General features: G+C 48.0%; 1 protein-coding gene across 1 annotated transcript in view; it reads left to right on the top strand.

The window, feature by feature from the left end:
* LOC140404097 (RNA binding protein fox-1 homolog 1-like) overlaps nt 1-24,280 on the top strand; it is a 385,076-nt gene that overhangs the window by 335,439 nt on the left and 25,357 nt on the right. Inside the window, exons 8-12 of the mRNA XM_072492499.1 lie at nt 4,796-4,856; nt 13,667-13,720; nt 14,616-14,690; nt 16,186-16,191; nt 23,445-23,568. Coding sequence (XP_072348600.1) covers nt 4,796-4,856; nt 13,667-13,720; nt 14,616-14,690; nt 16,186-16,191; nt 23,445-23,568 — 320 coding nt within the window. The remainder of the gene's footprint in view (nt 1-4,795; nt 4,857-13,666; nt 13,721-14,615; nt 14,691-16,185; nt 16,192-23,444; nt 23,569-24,280) is intronic.

Genomic DNA, 24,280 nt, shown 5'->3' with positions numbered 1-24,280 from the left:
TTTTTTAAGCAGCCTGAGCTATATTTAGTAGTTGATTGATGGTGACTCCTACACATCTTACTCAGAGTTTTAACGACGGTTTTGCTGATTAATGCACCCTCTCTTTGTGTTTGTTTGTCCTTGTTCCCCCCTCTCCCCCTTTCCTTGTATGTCACGCCTGTGAATGGTTACTCTTTCTCTGGGATTGTGCCTCCTTTTCTATTGGCTCAATGTGTGGCTTCTCCAATGGTTCTTGGCCCTCCTTGGTGCTCATGTTGCACACTGCTGGAAAACTGACTTTTGCCCCTCACCTAATGTTTAAAATCCTTCACTACTATCTTTTATTTTAAATTTTTTAATGTTTTTTTTTGGCATGTTCCTTGTTTCATTGTTTTGTTCCATGGTTTTTAGATCTGTTTGTGTGTGGCAACAAAGGTAAACCTTGTCTTTCTCAGGCGAATAGCTGTGTGAGACTTGATGAGTGAGTGTATTTTGAAAAGTGTTCTGATTGAGTCTATTGTTTCCGACAAAGCCCTGCTCAAAGACCACTCATTTGCAGTGACCTTTAATAAAAAATTAAACTGCTGCTTTTTCGCTTAACGTAATTTTTTATCCAAGCTAAAATCATGGGAGAACATCTTTGGAAACAACAGCGATTTTTCTCTATTTTGGAAATATTCCTCAAGTTAGAAGATGTTTCATTGTCTGATATTTTTCTAAATTCTCTCCTGCAGGTGCTGATTCATTCTGCCTTACTGTTCCAGCCCCTAGTACCTCACCAAAGTGGCACTGTTCACCTGTGAGGCTAAGTGTCATAAGGTTGTTCAGTTGTGAAGGGACACCTGACATCCATGTGCACATGCTGCCAGGAAAAGTCACTGGATAGCAGCAGTGAGAAAATATTGTCCGTTTCCCTCCCTTCTTAAGCCCAGTGACATTGACACCAATTGCTGTGACCTTGCTGCCAAGCCATTTTCCCGACCCCTAAACTGAACATGGGACCTTCCTTCTCTAAATGGATATGTACTATTTGCCCATTGAATCAGTTAAAGAGCATATTATTCAGGTTTTACTACTCTGTTTAAACTTAATTTATAAGCATTGAATGTTAGATTAATGTAGGTTAGGAGACAGATAAGATGGAATGACAACACAAAAGTGCTCCCTAACGACATGGGTTTCACTGCCATTGGATTGGATTGGATTTGTTTATTGTCACGTGTACCAAGGTACAGTGAAAAGTATTTTTCTGCGAGCAGCTCAACAGATCATTAAATACATGAAAAGAAAAGACATAATAGGGCAACAGAACATATACAATGTAACTACATATTGTGTGACAAGTGAGAATCTGGAAATGTAATGGTTGGAAGAAGTTGGTAGTGGCAACATCCAAGGGATATGCCCCGAGACCATGTTAATAGTCAAACATAATTCATCAGTTATCCCAATTATTTTGCTTTCCAATTAAGGGGCAATTTAGCGTGGCCAATCCACCTACCCTGCACATCTTTGGGTTTCACAGAATTTACAGTGCAGAAGGAGGCCATTCGGCCCATCGAGTCTGCACCGGCTCTTGGAAAGAGCACCCTACCCAAGGTCAACACCTCCACCCTATCCCCATAACCCAGTAACCCCACCCAACACTAAGGGCAATTTTGGACACTGAGGGCAATTTATCATGGCCAATCCACCTAACCTGCACATCTTTGGACTGTGGGAGGAAACCGGAGCACCCAGAGGAAATCCACGCAGACACGGGGAGGATGTGCAGACTCCGCACAGACAGTGACCAAAGCCGGAATCGAACCTGGGACCCTGGAGCTGTGAAGCAATTGTGCTATCCACAATGCTACCGTGCTGCCCAGGGTTGTGGGGTGAAACCCATGCAGATATGGGGAGAATGTGCAAACTCCACACGCACAGTGACCTAGAGCCAGGATCGAACCCGGCTCCTCAGCGCCGCAGTCCCAGTGCTAACCATTGTGCCACATGCTGACTAGAATAATCCAAAGTTAACCAGATGTGGGGAAACCAGGTTTTACCTGGTGTAGATTAGTTCCATTCACCCCAAACTTCCCAAAAACTGGAAGCCAAGTAGATTTAACTTTTTTGAGAGCAAGTGCTGTTTAATACTTGAGTGGAAGAGCACCCTGTTCAAATATCATTCTGTTTCTGATGTTTCTAATGTTAATCTGCGTTAAATAGAATTTTTTTTGATGTTCCTTGCATAGCTACAAATGACCAAACATTGAAGGCTTTTCTCTTTGGAGCAGAGGAGGATGAGAGGCGGCTTAATAGAGGTTTATAAGATAATGAGGGGGATAGATAGAGTGGACGTTCAGAGATTATTTCCTCGGGTGGATGTAGCTGTTACAAGGGGGCATAACTATAAGATTCAGGGTGGGGGATTTGGAGGGATGTCCGAGGTAGGTTCTTTACTCAGAGAGTGGTTAGGGTGTGGAATGGACTGCCTGCTGTGATAGTGGAGTCGGTCACTTTAGGAACTTTCAAGCGGTTATTTGATAGGCACATGGAGCACACCTGAATGACAGGGAGTGGGATAGCTTGATCTTGGTTTCGGACAAAGCTCGGCGCAACATCAAGGGCCGAAGGGCCTGTTCTGTGCTGTACTGTTCCATGTTCTATGAATCGGTCTGTCCAGAACCCAACAGGACAAATGCAACTTTCAAATAATGCCATGTTTACTCATGACAGTTGTGGAAGCCCTGGCAATGACAAATCTGGACACATTTGAATTCATCACTGAGAACCAATTTAATTGTCTACAATGAAAAATTTTGTATGCTGTGCTTGCTGTCTTTGTGCCACCTGGAAGTTTGTCCTGTGTGGAGCAAAAAGGCTTGAAGGAGTCAGCACATTTAGTGGATATTGCATGTGTAAATCTTGAGCAGTAAATAAAAAGGAACAGGCTCCTCAGTAACTTTGTCAACTCACTCAAATTTTCTTGGGATTAATCTGAAGCACAAAAATGTGGATCTCATAGAATCGTATTCTGTTGGCTCTTTGAAAAAAGTTGTCCAATTAGCCCCACCCTGCTCTTTCTCCATTGCCCGACTAATTTTCCTCCTTCAAGTATTTTTCAAAAAATAAATTTAGAGTCGCCAATTCTTTTTTTTTCCAATTGAGGGACAATTTAGCGTGTCCAATCCACCTAACACGCACATCTTTGGGTTGTGGGGGTCAATCCCACGCAGACATGGGGAGAATGTGCAAACTCCACACGAACAGTGACCCTGGGCCGGGATCGAACCTGGAACTCAATGCTGTGGGCAGCAGTGCTAACCACTGCGCCACCCTGCCGCCCAACTCATTCAAGTATTTATCCAATTTGAATCTCCTTCTGCCACTCTACCTGGCTTTGCATTCCGGATTATAGCAACTTACTGCGTTAAAACAAGTTATCCCGTCCCTCATTCTTTTGCCACTGATCTTAAATCTCCATTCTCTGTTTACTATCCCCCCCAGCCAGTCTCTCTCTCTCTCTATTCTTAGCTAATCCCATATCATTTTGAATGACGCTGTTAAATTTCCTTTTAACCTTCACTGCTCTTGAGGAAAATAGCCCGGTATCTCAAGTCTCTGCACATATTTGAAGTTTTTCATCCCTAGCACCAGTAAATCTCCTTTGTACTCTCACCAAGTTCTTGACATCCTTCTTCAAAATTAGAGCCAACGCTCTGGCAAGTCTACCAATGATTTATAGAAAATTAGAATTTCTTCCTTGCTCTTGTCCCCATGCCTTTATGTATAAAATCAAGGATGTCTGGTGCTTTATTAAGAACTTGCCTTGCAATCTTCAAAGACTTGTGTATGTACGTTCCCAGGTCTGTCCCTTATAAAAATGTACAAATTAGATAGTCGTAGATGTTTACAGCATGGAAACAGGCCCTTCGGCCCAGCTTGTCCATGCCGCCCAGTTTCTATCACTAAGCTAGTCCCACTTGCCCACATTTGGCCCATATCTCTCTATAGAGTCGTAGATGTTTACAGCATATTATATGACCTCTACTTACCCTCCCAAAGTGAATCACATCACATTTTTTGCATTAAATTTGATTTGTGATATGCGTCTGCCTGTTTCATCCATATGTCTGTTAGCTATCCTCAGGGTTTACTACATTTCCTAACAGAACTGTTTTGGAAATCTAAACTTCCCAATGGGCAAGTATGACTGTGTAATGCTGACAGTGACAGAATGTAAACTGTCCCACAATTCATTTCTAGAACCATACTCGGCACAAACTCCTCCTGAACTTCATTCTCTCAAAGTAGAAGTATCGTTCGTTTCGGGGACTAGCTCCATCCGATGGGACCACTAGTTTCTCCAGTCACCTTGTCATTCTGACCAAATAAAATATCTAATTTCTTAATCACTCCTCAATCACCCAGCACAGGCATCGCTGTGCAAAATTAACCAGTGCGTCATTCCGCTCTCTCCCAACCGCGAATAAGCAGATTTGACAATATTTTAACAACTATATCAGTGGGAAGACGTGAATTCAATTGTTTTAATTTTATTGGGATAATGGGGAAAAGATTGCCTGAGAAACAATGGTTTACATTTGAGTGTCTTTGTTGAAAATATTTAAAGATATTGAAATTCATTAACAGCTAAAGTGTACATTAATTTCAAAAGTAATTTGTGAATGTTTCTTTTAATTCAGACTTAATGTTATAACATCATAATTAAACTAAATCTATCTTGTTTTTGCTAGACTTGCATGTTGTGTTTAAAATCAGTGACCTTTTTTTTGTCTGACATGCTGGTTCTTTGTCGATCTGTACATCTCAGGTAAACAATGCCACAGCTCGTGTGATGACCAATAAGAAGATGGTCAGCCCTTATGCGAACGGTAAGTATTTCAAATATTCAAAAGATGTGAATTTTAAAAAAAATAATGAGTACCCAATTTATTTTTTCCAATTAAGGGGCAATTTAGCGTGGCCAATCCACCTACCCTGCACATCTTTGGGTTGTGGGGGCGAAACCCACGCAGACACGGGGAGAATGTGCAAACTCCACACGGACAGTGACCCGGGGCCGGGATTCGAACCTGGGACCTCGGCGCTGTGAGGCAGAAATGCTACCCACTGCGCCACCGTGCTGCCCCAACATATGTGAATTTAAAGATATTTTTGTGCAGTTCTGTAACATTGCTTCAATTCTCAATATGAGGGCAGTACTTCTGGACATACACTACATTCTTGAAGAAACAAAGCATTATTTACTTTAGGACTTATTTTTTTGTAAGTACTTGAGTGATTAAATTGACACAGTTGAAAGGTCCTTGACCGGTAACCGTGATGCTTACACACTCCATGGAGTGTGGTCCTGCATTCAACAGGCGACCAGAGATTAACTGCTTGGATTTGAACTGGTGTGTCAGTGGGAACTGGTGTGTCAGTGGGAACTGGTGTGTCAGTGGGAACTGGTGTGTCAGTGGGGAACTGGTGGGTCAGTGGGGAACTGGTGGGTCAGTGGGGAACTGGTGGGTCAGTGGGGAACTGGTGGGTCAGTGGGGAACTGGTGGGTCAGTGGGGAACTGGTGTGTCAGTGGGGAACTGGTGTGTCAGTGGGGAACTGGTGTGTCAGTGGGGAACTGGTGTGTCAGTGGGGAACTGGTGTGTCAGTGGGGAACTGGTGTGTCAGTGGGGAACTGGTGTGTCAGTGGGGAACTGGTGTGTCAGTGGGGAACTGGTGTGTCAGTGGGGAACTGGTGTGTCAGTGGGGAACTGGTGTGTCAGTGGGGAACTGGTGTGTCAGTGGGGAACTGGTGTGTCAGTGGGGAACTGGTGTGTCAGTGGGGAACTGGTGTGTCAGTGGGGAACTGGTGGGTCAGTGGGGAACTGGTGGGTCAGTGGGGAACTGGTGGGTCAGTGGGGAACTGGTGGGTCAGTGGGGAACTGGTGGGTCAGTGGGGAACTGGTGGGTCAGTGGGGAACTGGTGGGTCAGTGGGGAACTGGTGGGTCAGTGGGGAACTGGTGGGTCAGTGGGGAACTGGTGGGTCAGTGGGGAACTGGTGGGTCAGTGGGGAACTGGTGGGTCAGTGGGGAACTGGTGGGTCAGTGGGGAACTGGTGGGTCAGTGGGGAACTGGTGGGTCAGTGGGGAACTGGTGGGTCAGTGGGGAACTGGTGGGTCAGTGGGGAACTGGTGGGTCAGTGGGGAACTGGTGGGTCAGTGGGGAACTGGTGGGTCAGTGGGGAACTGGTGGGTCAGTGGGGAACTGGTGGGTCAGTGGGGAACTGGTGGGTCAGTGGGGAACTGGTGGGTCAGTGGGGAACTGGTGGGTCAGTGGGGAACTGGTGGGTCAGTGGGGAACTGGTGGGTCAGTGGGGAACTGGTGGGTCAGTGGGGAACTGGTGGGTCAGTGGGGAACTGGTGGGTCAGTGGGGAACTGGTGGGTCAGTGGGGAACTGGTGGGTCAGTGGGGAACTGGTGGGTCAGTGGGGAACTGGTGGGTCAGTGGGGAACTGGTGGGTCAGTGGGGAACTGGTGGGTCAGTGGGGAACTGGTGGGTCAGTGGGGAACTGGTGGGTCAGTGGGGAACTGGTGGGTCAGTGGGGAACTGGTGGGTCAGTGGGGAACTGGTGGGTCAGTGGGGAACTGGTGGGTCAGTGGGGAACTGGTGGGTCAGTGGGGAACTGGTGGGTCAGTGGGGAACTGGTGGGTCAGTGGGGAACTGGTGGGTCAGTGGGGAACTGGTGGGTCAGTGGGGAACTGGTGGGTCAGTGGGGAACTGGTGGGTCAGTGGGGAACTGGTGGGTCAGTGGGAACTGGTGGGCCAGTGGGGAACTGGTGGTTCAGTGGGGAACTGGTGGGTCAGTGGGGAACTGGTGGGTCAGTGGGGAGCTGGTGGGTCAGTGGGGAGCTGGTGTGTCAGTGGGGAACTGGTATGAACTGGTGTGTCAGTGGGGAACTGGTATGAACTGGTGTGTCAGTGGGGAACTGGTATGAACTGGTGTGTCAGTGGGGAACTGGGATGAACTGGTGTGTCACTAGGAACTGGGATGAACTGGTGTGTCACTAGGAACTGGTATGAACTGGTGTGTCTGTGGGGAACTGGTGTGTCACTAGGAACTGGTATGAACTGGTGCATCTGTGGGGAACTGGTATGAACTGGTGTGTCAGTGGGAACTGGTATGAACTGGTGTGTCAGTGGGAACAGGTGTGTCAGTGGGGAACTGATGTGTCAGTGGGGAACTGGTGTGTCAGTGGGGAACTGGTATCAACTGGTGTGTCAATAGGAACTGGTATGAACTGGTGTGTCAGTGGGAACTGGTGTGTCAGTGGGAACTGGTGGGTCAGTGGGGAACTGGTGGGTCAGTGGGGAACTGGTGGGTCAGTGGGGAACTGGTGGGTCAGTGGGGAACTGGTGGGTCAGTGGGGAACTGGTGGGTCAGTGGGGAACTGGTGGGTCAGTGGGGAACTGGTGGGTCAGTGGGGAACTGGTGGGTCAGTGGGGAACTGGTGTGTCAGTGGGGAACTGTGTGTCAGTGGGGAACTGGTATGAACTGGTGTGTCTGTGGGGAACTGGTATGAACTGGTGCGTCTGTGGGGAACTGGTATGAACTGGTGCGTCTGAGGGGAACTGGTATGAACTGGTGCGTCAGTGGGAACTGGTATGAACTGGTGCGTCAGTGGGAACTGGTATGAACTGGTGTGTCAGTGGGGAACTGGTATGAACTGGTGTGTCAGTGGGGAACTGGGATGAACTGGTGTGTCACTAGGAACTGGGATGAACTGGTGTGTCACTAGGAACTGGTATGAACTGGTGTGTCTGTGGGGAACTGGTGTGTCACTAGGAACTGGTATGAACTGGTGCATCTGTGGGGAACTGGTATGAACTGGTGTGTCAGTGGGAACTGGTATGAACTGGTGTGTCAGTGGGAACAGGTGTGTCAGTGGGGAACTGATGTGTCAGTGGGGAACTGGTGTGTCAGTGGGGAACTGGTATCAACTGGTGTGTCAATAGGAACTAGTATGAACTGGTGTGTCAGTGGGAACTGGTGTGTCAGTGGGAACTGGTGGGTCAGTGGGGAACTGGTGGGTCAGTGGGGAACTGGTGGGTCAGTGGGGAACTGGTGGGTCAGTGGGGAACTGGTGGGTCAGTGGGGAACTGGTGGGTCAGTGGGGAACTGGTGGGTCAGTGGGGAACTGGTGGGTCAGTGGGGAACTGGTGGGTCAGTGGGGAACTGGTGGGTCAGTGGGGAACTGGTGGGTCAGTGGGGAACTGGTGGGTCAGTGGGGAACTGGTGGGTCAGTGGGGAACTGGTGGGTCAGTGGGGAACTGGTGGGTCAGTGGGGAACTGGTGGTTCAGTGGGGAACTGGTGGTTCAGTGGGGAACTGGTGGGTCAGTGGGGAACTGGTGGGTCAGTGGGGAGCTGGTGGGTCAGTGGGGAGCTGGTGTGTCAGTGGGGAACTGGTATGAACTGGTGTGTCAGTGGGGAACTGGTATGAACTGGTGTGTCAGTGGGGAACTGGTATGAACTGGTGTGTCAGTGGGGAACTGGTATGAACTGGTGTGTCAGTGGGGAACTGGGATGAACTGGTGTGTCACTAGGAACTGGGATGAACTGGTGTGTCACTAGGAACTGGTATGAACTGGTGTGTCTGTGGGGAACTGGTGTGTCACTAGGAACTGGTATGAACTGGTGCATCTGTGGGGAACTGGTATGAACTGGTGTGTCAGTGGGAACTGGTATGAACTGGTGTGTCAGTGGGAACTGGTATGAACTGGTGTGTCAGTGGGAACAGGTGTGTCAGTGGGGAACTGATGTGTCAGTGGGGAACTGGTGTGTCAGTGGGGAACTGGTATCAACTGGTGTGTCAATAGGAACTGGTATGAACTGGTGTGTCAGTGGGAACTGGTGTGTCAGTGGGAACTGGTGGGTCAGTGGGGAACTGGTGGGTCAGTGGGGAACTGGTGGGTCAGTGGGGAACTGGTGGGTCAGTGGGGAACTGGTGGGTCAGTGGGGAACTGGTGGGTCAGTGGGGAACTGGTGGGTCAGTGGGGAACTGGTGGGTCAGTGGGGAACTGGTGGGTCAGTGGGGAACTGGTGGGTCAGTGGGGAACTGGTGGGTCAGTGGGGAACTGGTGTGTCAGTGGGGAACTGGTGTGTCAGTGGGGAACTGTGTGTCAGTGGAGAACTGGTATGAACTGGTGTGTCTGTGGGGAACTGGTATGAACTGGTGCGTCTGTGGGGAACTGGTATGAACTGGTGCGTCTGAGGGGAACTGGTATGAACTGGTGCGTCAGTGGGAACTGGTATGAACTGGTGCGTCAGTGGGAACTGGTATGAACTGGTGTGTCACTGGGAACTGGTGTGTCAGTGGAACTGGTGCGTCTGAGGGGAACTGGTATGAACTGGTGTGTCTGTGATGAACTGGTGCGTCTGTGGGGAACTGGTATGAACTGGTGCGTCTGTGGGGAACTGGTATGAACTGGTGCGTCTGAGGGGAACTGGTATGAACTGGTGCGTCAGTGGGAACTGGTATGAACTGGTGCGTCAGTGGGAACTGGTATGAACTGGTGTGTCACTGGGAACTGGTGTGTCAGTGGAACTGGTGCGTCTGAGGGGAACTGGTCTGAACTGGTGCGTCAGTGGGAACTGGTATGAACTGGTGCGTCAGTGGGAACTGGTATGAACTAGTGTGTCGGTGGGGACCTGGTGGGTCGGTGGGGACCTGGTGGGTCGGTGGGGACCTGGTGGGTCGGTGGGGAATTATAGCTGTTTCCCTGGCATAGAAATAAGAAACTCAATGAAGAATTTTGCTCATGATCTCTATCCAGTAACCTCAGCTGAGAAATGAATGTTTGTGCGTCTCTGGATTGCTGAAGATCAGTATTTAGAGTAAACTGCCAAATAAGGTGATCAAGGCAAAGAAGTTGGATTTTCGGCTGGGAGAGTTGGATTGCTCGAGGGGCAAGCAGTACTGGACTGGCATCTCTTCATTGTTTTGTTTAGAAGGTGTTGTTCGAGGGGTTGAGTTTGGCTGTGATGACCTCTCGGAGAAATATCTGGCCAGTGTTTCAGTTACATAGAAAATAGGCTCAGTAGGCAGTCAATTGGCAATTCCGTGTGATCGCGGCTGATCCTCTCAACGCTATCAACTCGCACTCTCCCTATACCCCTTGACACCTCCTTAAATATAATCGTTGACTTGGCCGCCACAGCCTTCAGTGGTAGAGAATTCCACGGATTCACTACCCTCTGAGTGAATAAATTTCTCCTCATCCCAGCCTCAAATGGCCTACCCCGTATGCTGAGACTGTGACCCCGTGTTTGAGACACACACCCAGCCAGGAGGAAGATCATTCCTACACCCAGTCTGTCCATCCCTCTCAAAAACATAAACGTTTCAACAAGATCCCCTCTCATTCTTCTAAACTCCATTGACTAATTATCATCATTGTTATTGTCACAAGTAGGCTAACATTAACACTGCAATGAGTCTGCTCCGCCATTCAATCATGGCTGATATTTTCTCATCCCCATTCTCCTGCCTTCTCCCCATGACCCCTGATCCGCTTATTAATCAAAAACCTTTCTATCTCTGTCTTAAAGCCACTCAGTCATTTGGCCTCCACAGCCTCCTGCGGCAAAGAGCTCCACAGATTCACCACCCTCTGGCTGAAGAAATTCCTCCTCATCTCGGTTTTAAAGAATCGTCCCTTCAGTCTGAGGCTGTGGCCTCTGGTTCTAGTTTTTCCTACAAGTGGAAACATCCTCTCCACGTCCACTCTATCCAGGCCACGCAGTATCCTGTAAGTTTCAATAAGATCCCCCCCCCCCCATCCTTCGAAACTCCGAGTCCAGACCCAGAGTCCTCAACTGCTCCTCATTTGGCTCGCTCTTCATTCCAGGGCGAGGAAAGAAGCAGTACAGAGGACACAGCTCCAACAACCAAAGACATTGAGTTCTGGTCTTGTTCTGAGATCAAATCTCCTCTCTTTCAGTTACAGCTACTTTGATTTGTTTCGGGGAGAGATGAGATCTGTTAATTTCCCAGCCTGGTGTTTCCTCAGCTAGATTATGATTGGCTAATATGTCTCTGTCCATCTACCAGGTACAGAGGCTGGAAGCTTCTGATCCATCCGGGGTGAATCGTACCGGTTTTAAGGAAAACCCTTTTTTGCAGAATGAACTTTATCCCGACCCATTCCCTAAAAACGGGATTTGCTTGTACGTCTCATGGAAGAGTAGTATTAACATAGTCTCTGATACAAATTGTTTAATATAATCTACCATATATTTCAATTGGACTGGCTGAATTACTTACCTGGATGGGAATAGCATTGTTAACTTTTAAAAGAACTGATAGCTGTGCCTACCCAAGCATTGGCATGTCCAATAACAGGCATGCAAGGTGGAGAAGGGCCATTCTAAGGTGCCTACATGTAGAATGGCCCTGCCCACACGTACACAAAGGGCTCATTTGCACACAGCTTTTTAAAATATAAAAATAACATTGCACTTGCTTCTGACTGTCCAAATCCAGATGATAACGATTTGAGTGTGAGGAGGAAATGTTTTGAAGGTAGAGAATAATGAGTTCAGTGATGATTCACACATTGGTCATCACTGACAGATGGCACAGCTTAATAAAATTGGCTAGATTGGCCAATAACGTTACTCATGAGACAGAGCAGTACTGTGGCCCCACTTTGACTGATGCATCCACTTTTAGTAGAAGTTTAATGGCAGCTTCTGGAATAAATTTATTTTCTCTTTTACTCTGTAGTTTTCTGCTTTCAATTTTCTCCCCGTGCCCTGAGCATGTCAGTTAAGTGACGGGCTTTAGATTCCATGGGCACCAGGCACCCTCCAAGCGGCCATTCTTAATGTGTGCGACCAGATGGTGAATGTTCTTTTGTGGGGCACATCACAGCTGAACTCAATCCTGTGTTCCTTCGATGCTCACACACACACACACTCACCCCAGGAAAGATTGCTGGGTAGTGATCAGTAACATAAATCCTGGCTGAGGTCAGCTGTCGCTCCTTAGGTTCCCTCCTCTGACTGAGATCGGCTAACAGCGCACACCAGAGATCGAAGCTGGGACATTCACGGATTGTATCGTTCAGCTTATTATTGCTTTGACCACATGAATCATCAGATGTGTATGGGTTAGATTTAAAATTACTATTGTGACTTCCATCTACAACTGTGAGCCTGGAATAAATTTAGAAGTATCTGATTGGAAGTAACCAGTGTTTACCCACTGGAAGCTGAGCATGCAGTACAGAAGTGCTGGTAGCAATTTGGTTCCTCTCCCAAGGGCTATCTTCAAATAGAAACCTAGAAAGTGAATGTCAGCAGTCTGTTCAAGTGTTAATTCCAGACAGTTTGACTTCAGAGGGAATCTGATCTGGTTGTACCCTCTCCTGACATCCAAGCACTTGATATCCTCGCAGGTTTATGGGAATCCTGGCTAATTAATCCTTTTGCCAGCTCAAGGCATTATGGGTTGCAGTCTGCTAATTCAATACGTATTAACTTAATTGCAGTGTTAATGTAAGCCTACTTGTGACAATAAAGATTATTATTATTAGAGAGTATAATTGTAACTATATAATCTGTTCTAATTTCCTCAGTGCACTAGGTTGTGAGGGCCAGGTTTCCCTTACAGGCTTCTTGCCCCCAATACCTTTAATTTAAGACTCCTCTTGGGTTTCCTTCCTCCTCTACTCTGTCCCTGGAACCCCCTCTCTTTTCCTCTGTCTCCAGGTTCTTGTACATCCATCTTTTGTCTTTCTTTTAAAAAAAAATAACTTTAGAGTATTCAATTTTTTTTTCCCAATTAAGGGGCAATTTAGCGTGGCCAAATTGGAACTCACGCAGACACGGGGAGAATGTGCAAACTCCACACGGAGAGTGACCCAGGGCCGGGATTCGAACCCGGGCCCTCCGCTCTGAAGGCTGCAGTGCTAACCACTGTGTTGCGTGCCGCCCTGTTTGTCTTTAGGTGAATTACCTCCACCTGCTCAGTTCCTGCTCCTCTAAAACCTTCCCTCATATGATTCTGAGCAGGTTTTAACAGTACTTTGGAAGTTACAGAAACCATTTCTTAGAGTCTGCACATTAAGCGGAGGTTCAGGGAGATTTGCCAATGCAGCTCCGCTTTATTTTTCGAACGATCTGCCTCTTCCTCTATTGAAGGCATCGCCTGTTTCCTGCAGAACTGCTCACAAATGCCAATCACCCTCTGGAACTATGACATGTGACTCTAGTTATCTCAGATACTTTGCCAATACACTGTCACAGTTGCCCTGCAGTACTTGGTCAAGTGCTTGTGCGTGAGTACTGACAGTGAGTGATGGGTGGCTGCCACTTGTCAGCATGCAATGTTCACTTCCAGCTTGAGCATTGAATGGTTTTTCTATCTATAACCCAGGGATGATCAGAGTAATTGCTTGTGACACAGATCCAGCTTATACACCCCCTGGTCACTCATTAAAAGAAGCTGACAGCTCATTAGATAAAGTTGCTTGTTATTGGGTAGTTCTCCATCACACATTAATACTCAAAGTTGGACTGTGTAGATATTCTCTGATTTGTTTATTGCTGGCTAATTGTTGGGTGCACTTTGCGTTATGTTGTTTCAGATTGAAGCTTGGTGTTGCATTCATTTTAGTTTGATTTATATTTAATTTCCAGGTTGGAAGCTGAGCCCTGTGGTTGGTGCTGTCTACAGCCCTGAATTTTATGCAGGTAAATGTTCCATCGCTCCCCTCAGCAGAGTACAAAGAAAAAGAATGTCAACCAGGATTTAACTATCTCACTGTTTCCATAAATCTTTGTTAAATGATTCCAGTGAAACGTGATCAAAAAAATGTATAATTTTGGCACTGAGAAATACATTTTATTGGCTTCTGTACATTTGAATATTAGAATTCAGGATATATTGTGAAAACGTTAATCTTGTTATCAGAAGTCGAACTCTAACCGACTACGTCCTCCCTCAGCCAGGGTCCCGGGATCACCTCACTCAGCATTGGTCCACTCTGGGCTGCCCAATTTACAGTGTTTCACATTGACTTTTGTCACTGAGTTATTGGTTATCACTGAGCGAATGTGGGATCTGTGGCATTATTTGTCAGTCACTGAAATTAAATAGTCATTAAGGATGTTCTACCTTAGTACCACTTTGTCCTTGGGACAGAGTTTTGGCTCCAGTAAGTATACCCACTTCTTATTCTCAAGAGGAAATATACACAAAGGAGAAAGTACTGGAAACATTCAGATTGTTTAAAAAAATAAACAAAATTAGAATAATATAGGGGAATTAGAAAATTGGCGATGGTCTGAATAATTCATTACAACTGCCTCATGGTCTGTAATGGATGTTTTATTTTTTTTTTGAAACTTTAGAGTCCCCAATTCATTTTTTCCAATTAAGGGGCAATTTAGCGCGGTGAATCCACCTACCCGGCACATCTTTGGGTTGTGGGGGTGAAGCCCATGCAAACATGGGGGTATATTTATGTACTGCAGTTTTACTTATAAAATCACAGTCTAATATAAAGAGCACAGCATATTTACCTATGAAGCACTGCTCAGCAAAAGAAGGTTTTAATACTCGTCGTTTGGTGCTGTGTATTTTCAGGTCCTGCATCACTATCATCGTTACCCTTTCACCTACACCCTGTTGCTTCTACAGCACTCAGCCCAACACACAATGGTAAGAACAGTTGAAAACAAATATTCTATTTAAATAAACTACATTATATATTATAAAGAATTAACCTCAACCATTAGGTCTATGAGACCCAGTGCAGTCTGCACTATCTCCTCATAAAATGTTTGAGCTTGGAAATTGCAGTTTGTGACATCAAAACCATTTGGATTGAGTTTGGAGCCCTGTGATTTGCTGATGTGCCTTTGTTATACTCCGACTATTTCCTCGCTCTGTGGCTCATCCTTCTGGCTCAGTTCGAGTTTTGCTTCCAGTATATTTGGTGATTCAGTGGAGAAGCACTCCATCACATGGGGAGGTGGTGGTGTAGTCATATTGTCACTGGACTCGTAAACCAGAAACCCAGGGTAATGCTCTGGAGAATTCAATAAAATGCAACCTGTAATTAAACGTCTAACAATGACCATGAAACGATTGTCGTAAAAACTCAGCTGGTTCACTAATGTCCTTTAGGGAAGGAAATCTGCCGTCCTTACCCGGTCTGGTCTACATGTGACTCCAGACCCATAGCAATGTGGTTGACTTTTAACTGCCCCCTCAAGGGCAATTAGGGATGGGTAATAAATGCTGGCACAGCCGGCGACTCCCACATCCCATGAACAGTTTTAAAAAAAACATAATATGTTCCAGTCTATTGTCAAGATGAGTGCGTCTTGATTGAAAGGCCTTACATGTCTGTGTGCCATCATTTTGCAGGTTGTTGCATTGTGAAGCACAGCATGAGCGAGATGCAGAGTAAAGCTCTCTTTGTTGCCCCAATCTCAGAACCAACTCCAACTGCATCAATGTAACATAGAAGGTTGCTGCAGCAAATGGAACAAAGAGATTATGAATATAGCAGAGATGGCCAGCTGATCTGTTGAGACTGTCCTATATTTGTACTGCTCTAATTCTGGCCTCTTGTGCATCCTGGATTTTAATTGTTCCATCAATGGTGGTCATGGCTTCCAAATACTAAGGGCCTAAGCTCTGGAATTCCCTCCCAAAGCCCCTCGAGCTCACTTTCCTCCTTAAAGCTATGTTTCTGCCCTGACAGCTTGTTATGTGGTTCAGTGTCAGATTTTGTTCGCTCTATAAAGTGCCCTGGAATGTTTCATTGTGTTAAAGGAGCTTTCTCAGCACCAATTGTGCCATGGCTTCTGGGTACCATCGTTCTAGTTTCCTCCTCTTTCACTTACTCTCTTTCCCCTCCGCCTCCCCTGCAGACTAACTAGCCATATAATCTATTGCGAGAGGCTACCGAAGAGAGAAAATATCCGCCGGCTAATTTAGGAGGGGGGGGGGGGGGACGGGAAATTCTCTTGACCTCTGAAGATGAATAAATGTCCTGAAGTTCTAAAAGCCGCAATCCCTTGTGACCTTACAGATAAATTACTTTGGCTACTCTCATAAGCTCCTCAAGCTCCTTTTTTTTTTTTTGAAAGTTGGTGTATCCATATTCACTGCATGTTGTTGACAGATTAACAATTGCAAAAAGAAGTACCTGCTGGGCTTCCGGGTGCGGCGATGACCAGCTAAGCCGCACGTTTCGGCAGCTCCCGTTGGAACGAACTTTTGGGCTCTTGATAAGAGCCCCAACGGCAATTTTAAACGGCCAAAATCACTGTGCGGTGAAATAGAAGGGAATCCCCCCCCGGACGTTGATGGAAAAAGGAGAGGATAGCGGCAGGATTGCAGTGGATCCTTCGGAGCAGCGGCAAGGAAGGGAAGCTCGAAGCAAGATGGCGTCGGAAGGTGGCAGTTCAATATGGGGCCCGGAGCAACAAGAGTTCCTGCGGCGCTGTGTGGAAGAGCTGAAGAAGGAGGTGTTGGCCCCGATGTTACAGGCGATTGAAGGGCTAAAGGAGGAGCAGAGGACCCAGGAGCTGGAGCTTCGGGTCGTGAAGGCAAAGGCTGCTGAAAATGAAGATGAAATTCAGGGCCTGGTTGTGAAGACAGAGACGCACGAGGCACAGCACAAAAGGTGTGTGGAGAGGTTGGAAGCCCTGGAGAATAATTAGAGGAGGAAGAATCTAAGAGTCTTAGGTCTTCCCGAGGGCGCAGAGGGGGCGGACGTCGGGGCATATGTGAGCACGATGCTTCACTCGCTAATGGGATCGGAGGCCCCGACGGGCCCTTTGGAGGTGGAGGGAGCTTATCGAGCTATGGTGCGAAGACCAAGGGCAGGAGAAATACCTCGAGCCATAGTGGTGAGGTTTCACCGCTATAATGACAGAGAGATGGTCCTAAGATGGGCGAAGAAAACTCGGAGCTGCAGGTGGGAGAACGCGGTGATCCGCTTATACCAGGATTGGAGTGCGGAGGTGGCGAGAAGGAGGGCAAGTTTCAATCGGGCTAAGGCGGTGCTTCACAAAAAGGTGAAATTTGGAATGCTGCAACCGGCGAGACTGTGGGTCACATACCAAGGGAAGCACCACTACTTTGAGACGGCAGAAGAGGCGTGGACATTCATAGTGGACGAGAAGCTGGAATAGTCTGGCGAGAGAAAGAGCTTCTGAGGCAAAGTGGTGGGGTGACTATGTGGGACGAGGAAGGGGGGGGGGATGATTTTTCAATTGTTAACTCTTTAATCCTGTAAATTTTCTCTCTTCCCCTCTTTGGGGGGGGGGGGGGAGATGAGGAACTGTGTGCGCCGGTGGGTAGGAAAGCGGGGCTGAGTGGGAAACGCGGGCCTCGTTCCCGCGCTATGGTAATTAAGGCGGGAACAGGGACACAGGAAGGTAGGGGCCTCGCACAGTGAGAGGCCGAGGGCAAACGGGGAAGCCGAGGTCAGCCAGAGTTCGCTGACTTCTGGGAGCAACATGGGGGGTGTAATTACGCTAGAGGGGGATCTAGCGGAGGGGGGGGGGGGGAGCTAACTGGGTTGCTGCTGCTAAGGGGAAGGGGGAGCTGTTATGGGGCGGGGTGGTCGAGGCGGGAGGGCACCGTCGGTGGGATATACGGGTACGTGGGAACCGGGTCAGGAGCTGGGGTAAAAAAGGGGATGGCTAGTCGACAAGGGGGGGCGTGAAGAGCCCCCCAACCCGGTTGATCACGTGGAACGTGAGAGGGCTGAATGGGCCGATTAAAAGGGCGCGGGTACTCGCAGACCTAAAGAAATTAAAGGCAGATGTGGTTATGTTGCAGGAGACGCACCTGAAATTGACAGATCAGGTCAGACTACGTAAAGGATGGGTGGGACAGGTGTTTCATTCGTGTTTGGATGCGAAGAATAGGGGGGTGGCTATTTTAGTGGGGAAACGGGTACTGTTTGAGGCAAAGACCATAGCGGCGGACAGTGGGGGTAGATATGTGATGGTGAGTGGCAGATTGCAAGGGGAGGCGGTGGTCCTGGTGAACGTATACGCCCCGAACTGGGATGATGCAAACTTCATGAGGCGTATGTTGGGGCGTATCCCGGACCTGGAGGCGGGAAAGTTGGTAATGGGGGGAGATTTCAATACAGTGCTTGATCCAGGGCTGGACCAGTCGAGGTCCAAGACCGGGAGGAGGCCGGCAGCGGCCAAGGTGCTTAAGGACTTCATGGAGCAGATGGGAGGAGTAGATCCTTGGAGATTTATCAGACCGAGGAGTAAGGAGTTCTCATTCTTCTCCCATGTTCACAAGGTATATTCACGGATAGACTTTTTTGTCCTGGGAAGGGCACTGATTCCGAAGGTGACGGGGACAGAGTACACGGCCATAGCCATCTCGGACCACGCTCCGCACTGGGTAGATCTGGAGGTAGGAGAGGAAAAGGAACAGCACCCACTCTGGAGAATGGATATGGGCCTGTTGGCGGATGAGGGGATATGTCTAAGGGTGAGGAGGTGTATCGAAAGGTACTTGGAGCTTAATGACAATGGAGAGGTTCAGGTGGGAGTGGTCTGGGAGGCGTTGAAGGCGGTGGTCAGAGGGGAATTAATATCCATAAGGGCACATAAAGGGAAGCAAGAGAGTAAAGAAAGGGAGCAATTGCTGAGAGAACTTCTGAGGGTGGACAGGCAATATGCAGAGGCACCGGAGGAGGGACTGTACAGGGAAAGACAAAGGTTACATGTGGAATTTGACCTGCTGACCACGGGTAAGGCAGAGGCACAGTGGAGGAGGGCACAGGGAGTGCAGTATGAGTATGGAGAGAAGGCGAGTCAGTTACTGGCCCAACAATTGAGGAAGAGGGGAGCGGCGAGGGAGATAGGTGGGGTGAGGGATGAGGAGGGAGAGATGGAACGGGGAGCGGAGAGAGTGAATGGGGTGTTTAAGACATTCTATGAGAGGTTGTATAAGGCTCAGCCCCCGGAAGGGAAGGAGGGAATGATGCATTTCCTGGATCAGCTGGAATTCCCGAAGGTGGAGGAACAGGAGAGGGCGGGACTGGGAGCACAGATGGATGTGGAGGAGGTGGTAAAGGGGATTGGAGCATGCAGGCGGGGAAGGCCCCCGGACCGGATGGGTTCCCGGTGGAATTTTATAGGAAATATATAGACCTACTGGCCCCGCTCTTGACGAGAACCTTTAATGAGGCCAGGGAAAGGGGGAAGTTGCCCCCGACTATGTCGGAGGTGACTATATCGTTACTTTTGAAGAAGGATAAAGACCCGCTGCAGTGTGGGTCCTGCAGGCCCATTTCCCTTTTGAATGTAGATGCTAAGCTCCTGGCCAAGGTAATGGCGACGAGGATAGAGGATTGTGTCCCGGGGGTGGTCCATGAGGATCAAACTGGGTTCGTTAAGGGGAGACAGCTGAACACGAACATACGGAGGCTGCTAGGGGTGATGTTGATGCCCCCACCAAGGGGGAGGCGGAGATAGTGGTGGCGATGGATGCCGAGAAAGCATTTGACAGGGTCGAGTGGGACTACCTGTGGGAAGTGTTGAGGAGATTTGGTTTTGGTGACGGGTTCATTGGATGGGTACAGCTGCTATATAGGGCCCCGGTGGCAAGTGTGATCACGAACAGGCAGAGGTCTGACTACTTCCGTCTTTATAGAGGGACGAGGCAGGGGTGCCCCCTGTCTCCGCTACTGTTTGTGCATTGGTAATTGAGCCCCTGGCCATAGCACTGAGGGGCTCCAGGAGTGGAGGGGAGTACTCAGGGGAGGAGAAGAACACCGGGTATCATTGTATGCAGATGATTTACTGTTGTATGTTGCGGACCCGGTGGAGGGGATGCCTGAGATAATGCAGACGCTCGGGGACTGTGGGGAATTCTCGGGGTACAAATTGAACATGGGGAAGAGTGAGTTGTTTGTGGTACATCCGGGGGAGCAGAGCAGGGGAATAGAGGATTTACCGCTGAGGAGGGTAACAAGGGATTTCCGGTACTTGGGGATCCAGATAGCCAGGAGTTGGGGAACCTTACATAGGCTTAATTTAACACGATTGGTGGAACAGATGGAGGAGGATTTTAAGAGATGGGACATGGTGCCCCTGTCACTGGTGGGGAGGGTGCAGGCGGTCAAAATGGTAGTCCTCCCGAGATTCCTTTTTGTGTTTCAGTGCCTCCCGGTGATGGTCACGAAGGCTTTTTTCAAGAAGATCGAGAAAAGCGTTATGAGTTTTGTGTGGGCTGGGAAGACCCCGAGAGTGAGGAGGGGGTTCTTGCAGCGTAGCAGGGAGAGGGGGGGACTGGCACTACCGAGCTTAAGTGAGTACTATTGGGCCGCCAATATTTCAATGGTGTGTAAGTGGATGGGAGAAGGGGAGGGAGCGGCGTGGAAGAGATTGGAGATGGCGTCCTGCAAAGGAACCAGCCTACAAGCACTGGTGACGGCATCGCTGCCGTTCTCACCGAACAAATACACCACAAGTCCAGTGGTGGAGAGGGCCCAGGTGGGTCCTCAGGGGTGTTTTTGTAAAGATATTGGTACTTGGTTATGTATATTGAATTGCTGATTTTATTATTTGGGAGAGCTATTATTTTTGTTATGGCAGTTGCCATTTAGTTTATATATTATTTATTTATTTGTTAAAATACGGTCACGGTTATTTATATTATTTTGCTGTTGTAAAAAGGGGAAAAACCTTTGTACTGTTTTGTTTGGCCGAAAAAGTTGAATAAAATATATTATATTAAAAAAAAGAAGTACCTGCTGAATCTAACCCTCTTGCCCCTGATGTCAAATCTCCTTGAAATCTACACTTTTCCAGAATAGAAAGTCCCAGACCTTTAAACCAATTGTGGCATCTTAAGAGTCTTTAAACAAAATATCAATCCAGTGACCACCTCTTAACCTTTTCCAGCATCTTTATACCAACCACCTGAGGGAATCTAAACAATGCACAAGTCTTCTAACCGAGCCCTTGTATGTTCATTCTGGTTAGCTTTCCTGACAATAGATTGTAACACCCTATTTGCTTTTACAATGGCCTCACAGCATTGGTTTATGGACAAACTTTCACAGACTCCGATACGACAATCCCAGATCCTTCCTCCACTCAGCAGCAATGAGCATGAATGGTGTGTCCATGCTTGATGCTGTACATGGTGTGTACATGCACGGTGCTCTACATGCATGGTGTGTACATGCATGGTGTGTACATGCTTGGCGCTATACTTGCATGGTGTGTACATGCTTGGCGCTATACATGCATGGTGTGTACATGCTTGGCGCTATACATGCATGATGTGTACATGCACGGTGCTCTACATGCATGGTGTGTACATGCTTGGCGCTATACATGCATGGTGTGTACATGCTTGGTGCTATACATGCATGGTGTGTACATGCTTGGCGCTATACATGCATGGTGTGTACATGCTTGATGCTGTACATGGTGTGTCCATGCTTGATGCTGTACATGGTGTGTACATGCACGGTGCTCTACATGCTCGGTACTGTACATATGCTTGGTGTGTATATGAATGGCGTATACATGCATAGTGTATAATAATAATCGCTTGTTGTCACAAGTAGGCTTCAATGAAGTTACTGTGAAACGCCCCTAGTTGCCACATTCCGACGCCTGTTCAGGGAGGCCGGTACAGGAATTGAACCCGCGCTGCTGGCCTTGTTCTGCATTACAAGCCAACTGTTTAGCCCACTGTGCTAAACCAGCCCCACATGCTTGGTGTGTACATGAATGGTGTGTACATGAATGGTGTGTACATGCTTGGTGCTGTACATGCTTGGTGCTGTACATGCATGGTATGTACATGCTTGGTGCTGTACATGCTTGGTGCTGTACATGCATGGTGTGTTAATGCTTGGTGTGTCCATGCTTGGTGTGTCCATGCATGGTGTGTCCATGCTTGGTGTGTACATGAATGGTGTGTCCATGCTTGGTGTGTCCATGCTTGGTGTGTCCATGCTTGGTGTGTCCATGCATGGTGTGTTAATGCTTGGTGTGTACATGAATGGTGTGTCCATGCTTGGTGTGTACATGAATGGTGTGTCCATGCTTGGTGCTGTACATGCATGGTGTGTCCATGCATGGTGTGTCCATGCATGGTGTGTCCATGCATGGTGTGTCCATGCATGGTGTGTCCATGCATGGTGTGTCCATGAATGGTGTGTACATGCTTGATGTGTACATGAATGGTGTGTACATGCTTGATGTGTACATGAATGGTGTGTCCATGCTTGGTGTGTCCATGCATGGTGTGTCCATGCATGGTGTGTCCATGCATGGTGTGTCCATGCATGGTGTGTCCATGCTTGGTGTGTACATGCTTGGTGTGTACATGCTTGGTGTGTACATGCTTGGTGTGTACATGCTTGGTGTGTACATGCTTGGTGTGTACATGCTTGGTGTGTACATGCATGGTGTGTCCATGCATGGTGTGTCCATGCTTGGTGTGTACATGAATGGTGTGTCCATGCTTGGTGTGTCCATGCTTGGTGTGTCCATGCATGGTGTGTCCATGCTTGGTGTGTCCATGCTTGGTGTGTCAATGCTTGGTGTGTACATGAATGGTGTGTCCATGCTTGGTGTGTACATGAATGGTGTGTCCATGCTTGGTGTGTACATGAATGGTGTGTCCATGCTTGGTGCTGTACATGAATGGTGTGTACATGCTTGGTGTGTACATGCTTGGTGTGTCCATGCATGGTGTGTCAATGCTTGGTGTGTACATGAATGGTTTGTCCATGCTTGGTGTGTACATGCTTGGTGTGTACATGAATGGTGTGTCCATGCTTGGTGTGTACATGAATGGTGTGTCCATGCTTGGTGCTGTACATGAATGGTGTGTACATGCTTGGTGTGTCCATGCTTGGTGTGTCCATGCTTGGTGTGTCCATGCTTGGTGTGTCCATGCATGGTGTGTCCATGCTTGGTGTGTACATGCATGGTGTGTCCATGCTTGGTGTGTACATGAATGGTGTGTCCATGCTTGGTGCTGTACATGCTTGGTGTGTACATGCATGGTGTGTCCATGCTTGGTGTGTACATGCATGGTGTGTCCATGCTTGGTGCTGTACATTGGATTGAGACTTGAGTGATTAGTAGCTTTATTCTCTTACGTTCTCAGGTGCCTTTTACACCAACACAATATCAGCATGCTACAGATAAAATAACACACACGTTGTGTAAATAAGCTTTCTAATGCTAAATTTATGAATGCCAAGTCCATTTAGTTGATAGTAACACCTGTATGCTTTGTCGATACATTTTTATTGTCACACTTTGCCTTTTTTTTGATTACCACAACCACTGTTTCCTTTCATGGAAAGATTGGTTTTCTTGTTAGTTATTTGGAACTAGCATTTATTACAGTGTGCTAATTCTCACTCCTCCATTCCCCAAATCCTTAGTTCCTGTTTCCCGTATCAGGCAGCCACTACTGCAGCTGCATTGCGAGGAGCCCTGAGAGGTCGAGGTCGAGCAGTCTACAGTGCATTCCGTGCAGCGGCGCCCCCTACTGCTATTCCAGCCTATGGAGGGTAAGACAACTTAATCGCAAGTGAATTAACCATCTTTGTGCATGGACTTTCCAAGTTTCACCAAATCTAACTCCCTCTATCCCATTATTCTGAACATTTTATACGATTTGCTTTAATGTCTCAAGTTTGCAGCTTGTTCTTAAGCAACAGAACCCTAAGTAGACCCTTTCCCCTTCATCCCAGGTCACTGGGCAAGCTCAGTGTTTTGTTCTGACTGAGTTTTAGAATTTCAATGGACAGAATCATGGGTGTGCTGTAAAGTTCACAATGTAGTGCTTTAACCTTACTGCTGTCACACATTGCACACTTTATTATCCTGTTGCACTTGACAGTCTATGAATTCAGCATCACAGAATAACACAGTGCAGAAGAGGCCCTTCGGCCCCGCACCGACACATGAACAGCACCTGTCCTGTCTACCTAATCCCATTTGTAGGCACTTGGCCCATAGCCTTGAATGTTGTGACGTGCCAAGCGTCAGGTACTTTGTAAAGGATGTGAGGCAACCCGCCTCCCCCCCCCCCCCCCCCCCCCCCCCCCCCCCCCCCAGACAGTGTGTTCCAGACCCGCCTCTACCACCCTCCCAGACAGTGCATTCCAGACCGCTCCCACCCTCCCAGACAGTGCGTTCCAGATCCTCACCACCCTCCCAGACAGTGCGCTTCAGACCCTCACCACCCTCCCAGACAGTGCGTTCCAGACCCGCCTCTCT

The sequence above is a fragment of the Scyliorhinus torazame genome, chromosome 29 (genome assembly GCF_047496885.1).
Source record: "Scyliorhinus torazame isolate Kashiwa2021f chromosome 29, sScyTor2.1, whole genome shotgun sequence".
NCBI lineage: Eukaryota > Metazoa > Chordata > Chondrichthyes > Carcharhiniformes > Scyliorhinidae > Scyliorhinus > Scyliorhinus torazame.
This window is presented reverse-complemented; position numbering and strand designations above follow the sequence as displayed.